Source organism: Herpailurus yagouaroundi, unplaced genomic scaffold, assembly GCF_014898765.1.
Source record: "Herpailurus yagouaroundi ecotype Mexico unplaced genomic scaffold, PumYag 182, whole genome shotgun sequence".
In the NCBI taxonomy this organism is placed as follows: Eukaryota; Metazoa; Chordata; class Mammalia; order Carnivora; family Felidae; genus Herpailurus; species Herpailurus yagouaroundi.
The window spans coordinates 54,493,648-54,508,441 of record NW_024412413.1 but is presented as its reverse complement, the minus strand read 5'-3'; the positions used below and the strand labels follow the sequence as shown (position 1 = coordinate 54,508,441).

The following is a 14,794-nucleotide window of genomic DNA, read 5'->3' as shown; positions in this document are numbered from 1 at the left end:
TATGTATTATATTTATATATCTTTCCTCCTTAAATCTAGATACAATTGAAAAAGAAATAAGAAAAATCTTCAATATTCCAGATGAAAAGGAGACCAGATTGTGGAACAAATACATGAGTAATACATTTGAACCACTGAATAAACCAGACAGCACCATTCAGGATGCTGGTTTATACCAAGGACAGGTATTGTTTAGCAGTACTGTTTATTTTAAGCATACTATACATGAAGCTTTTTGGAGTCACAAACTTTATGAATATCTTGACAATCTATAGTGGGTTCTACTCTCTCTGGCTTCCTCTTTCTAACTGATCTCTTCCCTGTCCTGCTGTTCATTGGCAATAGCTTTTGCTTCCCTCCTTGAGCTTGAGAATAACCTACTTTTTAAAAAGAAATGATTTTCCATCGAAAAACAGCTAAAAATATAGGTCAGCAAACTTTCTATAAAGAATCAAATAGTAAATATTTTTGGCTGAGTAGGCCATATGGTCTCTATCACAACTACAACTTTGCCTTTGTAGTAACAAAGTAGTCATGGACTATATGTAAACAAGCTTCATTTACAAAAGCAGTCAGTGAGCTAAGTGAACTGTAGTTTGCCAACCTCTGCTAAGGTATCAACCCCCAATTTGGTCCTTCTTTATGATACAATCCAAAGAAATGAATGTGTTGAAAAATGAAGATGTTTAGACACAGTCAACAAGTCCTACTGCTTCTACCCTCTAAATATTTCTTGAATTAATCTCTCTATTCCATTCTCAGCCCTATCAGTAGTGTCTTAACAGATCCCTCTGCATCCAATCTTTTGCATATCCACTCTCAGTCTTTCATATTTCTGTTAGAATACTCTTTCTGAAATGTAAAACCTCAGTGTTTCCCTTTTATAAACCTTTCCTGGTTCCTTAACAATTAAATAAAGTCCAGGCAACTTAACACGGCATGCAAGTCAAGGTTTGACCTTTTTGCTAGTCTTCCAGCATCTTACATTATCCTTGCCTTGTGATTTGTACTCTGACAAGTACCAAACCGAACTGCTTGTAGTTCTCTAAGCATACTATCCTATTCCAAACTCCTGTGTTTTCATTTGTGTTATTCCATCTGCCTGTTATACCCTTCTTCCCAATGCCTGCATCCATCCAGCAAAAAGTCCTTTTAAACATCAAAATAGTCAAATTAACCATTCCATTTTGTCATGTAGTCTAACCAGATCAAATCTTTCATCCTTCAGATTCCAATTCAAATGTCACGTCATCTCTTCAGCCTTTCCTGGTCTATTTTTCTCAGTATCTATTTCAGGTATAGGAGTTTTCTACTTTGGAGAAAAAATTATTCCCTTAACTTTATAATGATTTATGTATAGGTCTTTTGTGTCATTTGTTATGTACTTTATTTATATGTTGAGCTTCCCAGCTAGACTATGAGTTCCTTGTTTTAGTTGGACTTTGTGTCTATTTATTTTTGTTTTTATTTTTAGTACCTAACACAGAGCCTGGTGCTCTGATATATGGAGGGTTTTATTTTGTTCTGTTTTATTAAAAATAACTATTGACATTGGTATTTTGATCCAAGTTAAAAAATTCAGAACAGAAGAAATTAATTTTTAGTAAAAGTCTACTGTATGTCATGTATTGGGCTATAAAAACATTAATTTTCAGACTTATTTTAGCTATAGTCTTAAGGGAAATCTTACAGAAACTAACATGTATTATAATTAAAAGCAGAGTTAACCTGACTGAAGGTGGTATAAGGAATTTGGAACTCTGTTGGTTAGTCAACACTCCCCTCCTTGGCCAATTTCCTCTTTGACTCCTGAGTTACCATCCATAAGTCTTAAACTCCAAGAGTTCAATTTGAAACACATGGAATCATTTCTTTAAATGTTTTCCAGGATTGAGCCCATGTAATGGCTGTTATCCATCCATCACGTACACTAGAAAACTGAGACTTAGACAATTTAAATAATTTGATGTTCCTGATAGGAATGCACTTATCAGCTTGCAGCTGATGATAAATTATTTTAACAAGTTTAAATATCCTTAAGAACATTTGATCTTTTGAAATAATGATGTTTCAAACAACATGCTTTAAATTTTCCAGATTTTGTAAACAGTTATTTTCTGACTGATGATAAGTGAACTCACATTGCCCTGGACTTTTTAAAATTTTTACCGAAATTGAAAGTAAACTGAAACATCAGAAAGTGAAACAAAGATACATAATTGAAGAGTTTGCCTCCCAAAATGGGCGATTCTTATCTCTCTCCCTTAAAAGAGTGTGTGCGTGTGTGTGCACGTGTGCATGCACACATTCAGCTTAATTCAATTTTGAAATATTTCTGAAATAGTTTTCTTCTTGAAAGTTTTAACCATGAGCAAAACTTTATTCAGAAAATAATATATTTGAATAAAGGAGTGAACATTAACATTTCTGATGGCCTTCAAAATTAATATCTGATTGTAAAACATGAAATTTTAACTACACACACTATTAGGAATTAAAATATTATGGTTCACCTTTAAATATTTGTTTGATTCTTCAGTTGTAGGGCCTTCCATTGGAAAGCAAACCATAAACAATGATAACTAAATGCATAATTTTGGAATTTTTATAACTGAAGTCTTTCATTTTATAACTAATTTAAGTCTTCCAAATGACTGAAGCTTACATATATATGTGTGTGTGTGCATATGTGTATGTGTATGTGTGTGTGTGTGTGTGTATATATATATATAAAACAAAACATATATATATTCAAATTTGTAATGTCAAGACATGTTTTCTCTCTATGTGTAGTTCATATATAGATGTCTGTAGAGTTATAAGTTGCAGTAAAGAAAAACTTCAGGAGTTAAAAATTACTAAATTCAGTTTTATAAATCTGTGAAAATATATGAATATATGATTATATCGGAATGATATCAGAAAATTGAGGAGAGTGATAAATTGTATATGATAGGAAGGGAGAAAAGTATGATCACGGAGAGATCAGGATAGTAGGTAGAGTGCTTTTATTCTTTATATACTACACATGTACTTCATACACGTTCCTTGAATGTAGGAAGTATTAACACTTAAAGATAACTTTTATATTTTAATTAGAATACTCTCAACAACCTGGTTCCATTAATTTTTTTTTTTATTGATTCTTTATTGTTTGTTGTATGTGCTCTGAAACAGGCTTACATTTTATATTATTAGGATCCAAATGCCAGCTTACAAATGGCCTGAAACATACAGTCCACAAAAGTATTTTACTGAGAGTATGTAGAGTAGGTTACAAAATTGCAATTTCAAGAAAAAGAGTTGAAGGTGATTATGTAGGATGTATTCACAATTTGTAATGCTTGAGTTTACTTGAAGACATGTTTTCTATGTTATAGTTCTCCCATGGAAATTTGGTTATTAACGTATTGATATATCACATATTTCTTTTGCTAATTTAGTTATTTTTGCTTAGTTTTTCTTCTTTGCACAGATTTACCCATAGCAAAAACTGGAAGAAAGGCTTTTTAGACTGGCAGATAAGGGGGAGGATTCTGACATGTTTTAGAATAAAGCATAGTTCCCTTGCCCTGTACTTTACATTTATTAGAATTGATTTCTGTCTGCCTTTACCATGCTGCAATAAAGAACTTGAGTCTGAATCTCACAAATGTGACTCTATCATTTACACATTAAAAGATTCTATAATTTACATAGTGATAACGTAAATAAAGACAAATTTTAAAGCCCCAAATAAATTACGTGTGATCTGTAATTTAGAATTATCTGTGGGGCTATTTTCCAGGATTTGCGTAATGATAGCTAAGTTTATATATCAGTATGTTTAACAACTTTGACCTTTTATTGAGCATCTGGGTTTTTTTTGCATGGTACTTACTATGTCACAACCTATAAATAGAAAAGAAATAGAAAATATACTCCCTAAACTCAAGGAATTTATATTCTATTTATATTGCCCAGCTTTGGAATCAAAATTCAAATACCTCTTCACCTTGTCTACTATGTCCTTTAATCCCAGAGTGACTGTAGTTTCTTAGTGTATTCACCTAATCTTCTAAAGCTATCTTAACTTCAGAGTTAAGGAAAAACACTCTTTTATTGTGTCATATTTACAGGTGTTAGTGATAGAACAGAAAAATGAAGATGGAACGTGGCCCAGGGGTCCTTCTGCTCCTAAGTAAGTGCTCCCACTTTTTATGGCTGATTGCATGATCTTAAAGCCTTTGATTTCAGATAACAAAATCCAGAATGATAGAAGATACCTAATTGTACATTGCAAGTATATATTCCTACTTTATATTTAAATATTTTATTCCATTATAGACGTTTTCTAAGTTTGCATTTAAATTAATATGCTATAATTAAAAAGCCTTCCAGTTCGGATCTCTTTTAGAATAAGGTACAATATACATATGTTCTAAATATTGTTAAATTGTCTAATACATCAAATCACTATTAAACATTTTGTTTACTATTTTTCAAGCTTTTTGTGATTTCTTTTAAAAGTATCTGTTAAAGAACACTATCAAAATGAGTCTGACATAAAGTTAATATTTTTATTTATTTAAATGTTTTAGAATATAAAAGCACAAGTAGAGATAGAGGAGTATAAGAATTGCTTTTGATGGTCAATGAAGGAAGGATGAAAGAATTAGAAATCGTTTTAACATTTGTTTGAACATGGTAAGAACCCTTAATTTGAGATCTACCCTCTTAACAAATTTTTTAAGTGCACAGTACAGTATTGTTAACTGTAAGCACATAGTTGTGTAGTAAATCTCTAGAATTTCTTAATCTTGTATAACTGAAACTTTATTTCTATTGCACAGTAATTTCCCATTTCTCCCTTCCCCCAGCCCCTGACAACCATCCTTGTACTCTCTGTTTCTATGAGTATTTGACCAAGTTTAGATACCGCATGTAAGTGGAATCATGCAGTTTTTGTCTTTCTGGAATTGGCTTAACAGAATGTCCCCCAGGTTCATCCAAGTTATCATATATGGCAGGATTTCCTTACTTAACACAGTCTTCCTTAAAAAAGTCTGGATAATATTTCATTGCAGTATATGCCACATTTTCTTTATCCATTCATCCATCTATAGACATTCAGGTTGTTTTCCTGTCTTAGGAATTGTACTGCAGTGAACAGGGGAATGGAGAATCTCTTTGAGATGATTTCGTTTCTTTTGGATATATACCCAGAAGTGAGATTTCTGGATCAGATTATACTTCTATTTTTAATTTTTTGAGGAACCTTTGTACTGTTTTCCATTGCAGCTGTATCATTATACGTTTCTACCAACACTATACTAGTGTTTCAATTTCTGTACATCCTGTGAGCACTTGTTATCATTTGTTCTTTTGATAGTAACCATCCTAATAGGTATGAGGTAATATCTCATTGTGGTTTTGATCTGCATTTCCCCAACAATTACTGATGTTGCACATCTGTACTTATTGACTATTTGTATGCCTTCTTTTTGAGAAATGTTTATGCAAGTCCTAGGCCCACATTTTAATCTGGTTATTTGTTTTTTTGCCATGGAATTGTAGGAATTCCTTGTATATCTTGGATATTATCCCCTTAGCAAATATGTGGTTTAAAGATTTAAAAATAAGACGTGAATCTATAAAACTCCTAGAAGATACCTTAGGGGGAAAGCATCATGACATCTGTCCAGGCAGTGATTTCTTGAATATGACACCAAAGCATAAGCAACAAACACAATAGAGAAATGGGACTACATCAAACTAAAAAGTTTATGCACAGTAAGGGAAACAAACAGTGAAAACACAACAAACCAATTGGGAGAAAATATTTGTAAAGGTTTTAGAATGATCAGTTTTATACTACATTATCGAAAACACTTAGTGCCAGTTGTATTTCAATTTTAGACTTTTCAAACCTTTGAGAAATAATATGGTGCCTATTATTTTAGTATATCTGTAGAATCCAAGGGGACTCTCTTAACCAAATACATTAATCTTAGCAAATATTCACACTAAGTAGGATAAAGGACTGTAAATAGTTTAATATCAGTTTAGGTTAGGTTTCCCTCAAGTGAATTGTGAAATATTTTAAACATTTTCAGAGCTTTTGAAATTTCAGAATTTTCATAAGGGATTATAAACTTATAGTTTGAAATACTTAAAATAATGATTCTTAAATAAATTAAAAGTAATTTATTAAATGTTAACCTCGCAAATAAAAGAGAAAAATGATCTGGTACTTAATTTTTATCTTTAAAACTAAAATGCATCTTTAATGAGTGGCTCTCTGTCCTTTTTATCTTGTGAAGTTTTTTTATTTAAATTTTTTATGAGACCACTTAAGTATATTAATTAGATTTTATTATTACTCCCACTTAGTAGGGTGTAATATAAGGGTAGAACTTAGAATAAGAAGATATTGAAAGCACATGGTAGATAATTGTAAATTTCTTGATTGATGAAGCTTAGAAGTTAGAAATGTTTTCTTTGCGAATATTTACTTTTAGTCTTTAGATCAAGATAAATGTTCTTTTTTCTAGCTTATTGTTAGATTGTTATGTATTTAACAGCTTTAAATAATTTTTGAAATTTCAAAGTTGCTTGTGCCTTAAGAAATACCATGAGTTCTAAGGATTTAGAGATCTTTTCTACTTAAAATTATTGATTTTCACTTGAAAGATAAAACTATATATTTTCTTTTCTTCCCTATTTGCTAGCACACGATACCATTTTTATTAAACAGCTGCAGTCCTTCTATAAGAGAAAACACAATTTCTCGTATATAATATCTAACAACATAGACATAAAAAGTGTTGGTGAATGAAAGTACTATACTAGAAATGTGCTTAGTTAAGAGTTCCATTCTTCACTGAATTACCCAGTATTTTAATACAGAACCCAAATGTTAAAGCATGAAAACATTACACATATATATATAGTATATATACATGATATATATATACACATATATACATAATATATATATTATAGTGTCTATTACTGTATATTATATAGTATCCATTATATACTATAGCCTATGATCTAGTATCCATTTACTATAAAATATGCCTTATACCATATAACAGAATGTCCTAAATTGCCCAATGATAGTTCATTAGAATGCAAAAAAAAAAAAAAAAAAAATGTGTTTTTTGAAATTAGCATCAGTGTAGGAAAAGACTCTCAGAAAACTAAGAATAAAAGGAAATTCTCCTAACTTAATAAAGTCTGTATACCCAAAGTCTGTAGCAAAAATTATATTGAGAAATTTTGAACACAAACCAAGTAAGATTGAAAGTGAAAGAAAAAATTCACTATTTGCATATGATACAGTCATCTATGTAAAACCCAAAACCCATCAGCAGACTATTAGAACTGAGAAAATTCAGCAAGATTCTTTAAGATTAATTTGTAAAAATTAATGTGTTTTTTATACCCAGAGGTCAGCAATCTTTTTAATAAAGAACTAGATATTTTAGCTTGTGAGCCATATGGTCTCTGACTTAACTATAACTCTGCCAGTAGAGCTTGAAAGCAGCCATAGACATTATATCAACAAACGGTTATGGCTGTATTCCAGTAAAACTTTATTTACAGAAAAATTTGGCAAACTGAATTAGCTTGTGAGCCATGGGTTCCTGACCCCTGCAAATATCATTAGTATATACTCCATAAGTAACCCAATCAGAAAATAGTATAACAAAAATTAACCTAATTAGGAATGCATAAAACCTTCATGGTAAATAACTAACCTATTAGAAGACAAAGGATTATCATGTACTATGTGTTTTAATCTGATGATGCCTGTTTCTTGAAATCTATCCTGTCACTGACTCCTGTTAAAAATTCTATCCTGAGTTTTGTTTTGTTTTGTTTTGTTTTGTTTTGTTTTGTTTTGTTTTGTTTTTTGAGAAACTTCACAAACTCATTCTAAAATTAACATATCCCTGGCACAAAAACAGACACATAGACCAATGGAATAGAATAGAAACCCCAGAACTAGACCCACAAACGTATGGCCAACTCATCTTTGACAAAGCAGGAAAGAACATCCAATGGAAAAAAGACAGTCTCTTTAACAAATGGTGCTGGGAGAACTGGACAGCAACATGCAGAAGGTTGAAACTAGACCACTTTCTCACACCATTCACAAAAATAAACTCAAAATGGATAAAGGACCTGAATGTGAGACAGGAAACCATCAAAACCCTAGAGGAGAAAGCAGGAAAAGACCTCTCTGACCTCAGCCGTAGCAATCTCTTCCTCGACACATCCCCAAAGGCAAGGGAATTAAAAGCAAAAGTGAATTACTGGGACCTTATGAAGATAAAAAGCTTCTGCACAGCAAAGGAAACAACCAACAAAACTAAAAGGCAACCAACGGAATGGGAAAAGATATTTGCAAATGACATATCGGACAAAGGGCTAGTCCCAAAATCTATAAAGAGCTCACCAAACTCCACACCCGAAAAGCAAATAACCCAGTGAAGAAATGGGCAGAAAACATGAATAGACACTTCTCTAAAGAAGACATCCGGATGGCCAACAGGCACATGAAAAGATGTTCAGCGTCGCTCCTTATCAGGGAAATACAAATCAAAACCACACTCAGATATCACCTCACGCCAGTCAGAGTGGCCAAAATGAACAAATCAGGAGACTATAGATGCTGGAGAGGATGTGGAGAAACGGGAACCCTCTTGCACTGTTGGTGGGAATGCAAATTGGTGCAGCCGCTCTGGAAAGCAGTGTGGAGGTTCCTCAGAAAATTAAAAATAGACCTACCCTATGACCCAGCAATAGCACTGCTAGGAATTTATCCAAGGGACACAGGAGTACTGATGCATAGGGGCACTTGTACCCCAATGTTCATAGCAGCACTCTCAACAATAGCCAAATTATGGAAAGAGCCTAAATGTCCATCAACTGATGAATGGATAAAGAAATTGTGGTTTATATACACTATGGAATACTACGTGGCAATGAGAAAAAATGAAATATGGCCTTTTGTAGCAACGTGGATGGAACTGGAGAGTGTGATGCTAAGTGAAATAAGCCATACAGAGAAAGACAGATACCATATGGTTTCACTCTTATGTGGATCCTGAGAAACTTAACAGGAACCCATGGGGGAGGGGAAGGAAAAAAAAAAAAAAAAGAGGTTAGAGTGGGAGAGAGCCAAAGCATAAGAGACTGTTGAGAACTGAGAGCAAACTGAGGGTTGATGGGGGGTGGGAGGGAGGAGAGGGTGGGTGATGGGTATTGAGGAGGGCACCTTTTGGGATGAGCACTGGGTGTTGTATGGAAACCAATTTGACAATAAATTTCATATATAAATAAAAAAAAAAAACTCACATGAGAGAATGGCCAAAAAAAAAAAAAAAATAGGGAGTGCCATGGATATCCAGAAATAAAGGATATGAAATTTGAAAAAAATAAATAAATAAATAAAATAAAATTAACATATCCCAGTAAAGGTCCAGGATTAGCTAAGTCACTTTTGACAAAGAAGAGGAAGGAAGCTCTGAGCTTACTACATAGTGAGAATTGCTACAAAGCCATAATGCTAACAAAAAGATGCTAACAAAAGAAAGGCAAATACACTGGAATAAATTAATGAGCTCAAAAAAAACGCTCATGTAAATATGAGAACTTGGTAAGTGGCACCACTAGTCAATGAGAAACAGGTTGCTTAAAGCAGGTAGATGCTTAGATTTTATTAGGAAAACTAGCTGTTTGGAGAAAAACAGGATCACCAGCTTACACATTATTTATAAAGACCTACTCCAGAAGGAATACTCAAATATGAAATGTAAAACTTTAAAGCTAATAAGAAATTTCAGGAAATATCTATATTTTAAGAATCAGAGAACATAATGTGAAAATTAGTGGGTTTGCTTACATCAAAATTAAGTATTTCTGTTAAAGGAACCATAAATGAAGTAAAAAGTCAAGTGTCAGTTTTTTTCATATCTAAAACCTACATGAGAATAATACCTTAATGTACAAAGAACTTTTATAAATGAACAGAAACAAAGCAAAAATCTTTTAAAAAATAACTGAAAGATATGAATAGTTTAAAGAAGGGGAAGCTCCATTGCTGACAGGCAGATGAAGAGATATACAAACTCACTTGTAATCAGAAAGCTTGACGCACGAGGTACAACCTAACAGCCACCAAAATGACAAAAATGTAAAAGATAGCTAATACAGAGTTTTGAAGTGTTGTAGGAGAAGCGTTATGAACCAGTGGTGGGAGTGTTCACTAGAACTGCCATTCTATAAACCAGTCGGTGTCACCGAAATCAGGAATTGTTTAATCCCTCTGACCCAGCACTCAGGGGAATTTTTATGCAGGTCCCTGAAGATACAAGCTTTGTAGCTGCATTGTTGCTGGTAGTGGGGATTTGGAGGCAGCCTAGCTAAAACGAGTGATGGTATGCTGTGGAATACGAGAGCGGCAGGTAGAAGTACACAATGACAAGATCTTTAAAACTGGGTAAGGTTTAAAATAAATATACAGTTGAGAGAAAAGAAAAAACAAAATGAGATTTTAATTAAGTACCATTTACATAAATTTAAAACAAAGCAGAACATACTACATAAAATTATAATATTTAAGAGCATAGAGAAAGCACCTAGTATAGAGGAAAATAGGAGTACAGATGTATAAGTAAAGTAAGGATGCACATTGTTTTTTCTGGGCAAATGCCAGCTTTAAAAAGGGAATTCTTTGTGTTCATTGAAGTCACATTATAAGCACATATAACTTAAACATATTCAGCTCCAGCAGAGAGCCTATAATCCTAGGCCCTCAAGAGAAATTTCAGCATATTAATGTGTAGAACATTCTATTGCCATTATATCTGTCAGGAGACAACTCCTAGTCCTCAAGATGGTGTGAAGATGCTAGTTCTAATAAACATCACTAACCTGGATTTTTCTGGTGCTCATATTGCTTACCACATAACCGGTTCCTACATAGAGCATCAAAAGTCGAGGGGAAAACATTAACGTTGTAATAGGGTGATAGAAGGAAGAATCATCTGTTAAATTTGTTAAAATATGGTTTCCTAGGCCCCATCCCCAGAATTTCTGATTTGGTAGAGTTGGGTGGAGCTCCTGAATTTAACATTTCTAATTAGCTCACAGGTGATTCTAATGCTGTTTGTCTAAGGATCACACTTTGAGATATTCTGTAGGTAATGTTTCTTAATATTTACTGTGTGGGACACCATAGGTGGCAGCTTCCAAGGTTTTCACCCCAGATAAGCAGAAGATAAGTCTTTATGGTGGACCCAGGAATCTTCATTTTAGGTGCTGCTTATGAACAAGAAAATACCATTATAGTAGGCATATGTTTGTTGAGAGAAAGCATGTTAGTATCTAATTGTCTGACTTTACTACACCACTGAAAACAGGAACTAAAGTGCTCTGAATGTCCTAAAATTGTCCTGAGCCCATTTTTATCATAATTGAGCCTGTATATCCTCAGCTGAAGCTAAATTTTTATGCTACTTGATTGAGAAGAAATGCTAAATATTAAGAAATGTTAAGGGTAAAATATAATTTTGTTTAAAATATGTAGTCCTGCAGTTATAAAAATGCATATACCCTAAAATAACCCAAAATCCGTGTTAGAAATCTAAACCTACCTAAAAAATACTCAGGAGTTTTCCATCTGGATTTTTCTGCTAGATACCAGCATGTGATTTGAAATTTTCAACTTCATATTTATATTATTTTTTAAAAACTAAGTGCTTAGTTTCTTCAGAACTTGCACTTCTCATCTAGATTTGCTGATTTCTTACAACCTCTAAAAACACAATCTTTTCTAATAATACCTTAGAGAAGTTTTAACCCACAGTTTTCTGTTCTGTTAAATTTGACCATTTATTTTCTAAAGATGTTGGCATCAGGTACATAGTGTAATTATTCAGGTGGAGATGTATAGTTAAATCTTGTATTTCTAAAAAATTATTTTACAGTAGATAAATTGTAAAAGTATAGAAGTTCCTAAAAAGAAGAGAAACCTGACCAACAGATGATCCCTTACTTTCCAGTTTGTTTAAACATAATACTTTTTTCCTTAGCCATAGCTTCTGAAGTACAACTTTATTAAATTTTGAATTCATTCAAAAATTATGCAAATTTTTTCTCTATGGTTTTATTTAGGTATAGTTATTTCAAAGAATGGTTTTGAGATTATTAATATTATAGAAATGAAAAGATCCAAATTTTACGGTTTTACTGAAATAAAATTCTTGTGAGAGCAGCCCAAGAAACTGATTTAATTCAGGTATTTTCAGTAATTGCTCACAAATATTGATAAAAGGCATGTTGATTAAGTATCGGGTGAATAAAAGTTAAGTGTTATTGATGATTGTGAAAGGCAGTTTTCATGGGCTAAGAAAACATCCAGAGAAAGAATCCAAAATCAACTAGATAATGCATGAAAGGCCAAAAATACTCAAATGGAAAACTAAGTTAGTTCTCACTCATACATTGTCTTTCGGCCATCTGTGTTGTTCTAATTAACAAATTCCAAATTGGTGACCAAAACACTAAGTATAAACTTAATCTGGTGCCATATTAGTTTTTTTTTTTTTTTTTTTTTTACAGCACTCTGTCCCTGAGTGCTCTGCTTGGCGAGAGGGAGCATTTTATAAATAAAACTATTGCATACTACTTTTTGCCCAAGATAAATAATAAAAACAGCTAGGTGACTCTGCAGTATTGTTTTTGTTTTTGTACACTATCGTTTTCAAATCTGTATTCGCTTAAATACATTCAAAAAATGCATAATTCTTTAGAACTTTTTAGAGAGTGATTAAGCCCAATTTGCTTAATAATAGAACATTAACTGTATAAATGGATTCAGAAATGGTGGATAGACCTATTTGACTGAAAATTATTAAAATAAATATTAGGAAACTCCTACCACGTAAAGTATTGGTTTCATTTTAACAAATTGTACTGAGACTTTTTAAGTATTTGTACATGATAGGTTCTGCTTATTTGAAACAGATTTGGTTATTACAGTTCTGTTTGGGTACTAAACAAGCTATACTTATTAGCATTTACAGAAAATGCACCCTTAAAGTTTCTATGAAAGTATACAAACTTGTTACCAATCTTAACCTTGTTCAAACACAAAGTAGGGGGTTGAATGATTTGAGTTTGTGGGAGTTGAGAGAATGGCTCATAAGCCAGCTTTCAATTCCTTGTCCATTCATTTATATTCACATATTTTAAATTAATAATGTGTCTTCTATTTAAAATGTAAGCTCTGAGCCATAAATCTAGGGTAGTATTCCAAAATCTGCAGTTTGTTGTCATTTTTAAGACGTTTTGAATTTTTGTAAGTTTTCTTACATGCTTTATATCATTTTATTTTGTTCCTATTTTGTTCTCCTTCAGTAAGAGACATACAGTGACTTTTTCCAAGACTCTAAGTTGAGATAATGGAACAGCCAAACAAAACTGCCTAGTATGCAGTTAAAGATCAGGAACCAAAGCTTGGAGAGTAATAACTGCAGGTGCAGAGTTCTATTCCTGGAAGTGAGAAATATAAGCATATATGAATTATCTAATAAAAAATGTAAAGAACTAAATACTGAATTTTAAAGGATGTCCCTAAGAAATGATATAAAACAAAAAGATCAAATAGAGTAATCCTGAACATTTAGGAAAACTGGGAACATATTATATCGAAGAGAACAAGGGGAAACACTTTCAGAAGATAGCGAATGGTCAGCATTGCTAAGTGATGCAGAGACTGGGGAGAGGGATGGGGAACAAAAGAGATTCTGTGTATTTGACAAGTGGAAACAGTATGTTGGGAATGAGAAATAGATGATAGGGAAAGAGGAATTGAATAGTCAGAAAATGGAACAGCTGGTATAGATCAAATCACTCACCATGAAATGTACTGACAAAAGAAAGATAACTAAGAGGGTAAATTGGTTGGAAAGGCAGGGTTCCAAGAGAAACTATATATAAATCTTTTTGTTATTTGAATATATACATCTTTCTTAGGTATTTGTCACCTAAAGATAGGCGTCATAATGATGTTAGAATGAAGTTCCTGTGTGCTGCTGGTTATCAATAAGCAGCTTTTTTCTGGTTATTTTAGATGTCCAAATTCTAAATTCTTTTTGGAAATGCTTGTGCCTACACATAAATACACTCCTCATAACTGTACTTTGAGGTTTCTCATTTTAATAAAACACCCATTAAGACCTTGAGTGTATATAAAATTTTTTTTTTCAGCGTTTATTTATTTTTGGGACAGAGAAAGACAGAGCATGAACGGGGGAGGAGCAGAGAGAGAGGGAGACACAGAATCGGAAACAGGCTCCAGGCTCTGAGCCATCAGCCCAGAGCCTGACGCGGGGCTCGAACTCACGGACCGCGAGATCGTGACCTGGCTGAAGTCGGATGCTTAACCGACTGCGCCACCCAGGCGCCCCTTGAGTGTATATATATACACTCCTTTGACATGCTGAAAATGCACATGGACTAAATAAATATTTCTTTCCTCTAGACATTGTACCAGCTTCCTGTTCTGGAAAAATAATATATAACCTAGTACCAATACCATGTCTCCCAAGTTTTGCCAAACAGCATGGTCACAGTCAAGTTTATGTTAACTAGTGTCCAGATATTTATTTATTTAAATTTTTAAAAGATTTATTTATGTATTTTGAGAGAGAGACAGCATGAGTAAGGGAGGGGTAGATAGAGGGAGAGAATCCCCTCCATGCTGCCAGGGCAGAGCTTGGCATGAGGCTCGAACTCA

The 14,794-nt window shown here is 33.1% G+C and overlaps 1 protein-coding gene across 4 annotated transcripts in view; it reads left to right on the top strand.

Annotated features, from left to right (window-relative positions):
- USP15 (ubiquitin specific peptidase 15) overlaps positions 1 to 14,794 on the top strand; it is a 119,684-nt gene that overhangs the window by 45,182 nt on the left and 59,708 nt on the right. For all 4 annotated transcript variants that reach the window (XM_040491537.1, XM_040491536.1, XM_040491540.1 and 1 more), the window contains exons 5-6: positions 40 to 185; positions 4,119 to 4,180. In XM_040491537.1, the coding sequence (XP_040347471.1) occupies positions 40 to 185; positions 4,119 to 4,180 (208 nt within the window). The remainder of the gene's footprint in view (positions 1 to 39; positions 186 to 4,118; positions 4,181 to 14,794) is intronic.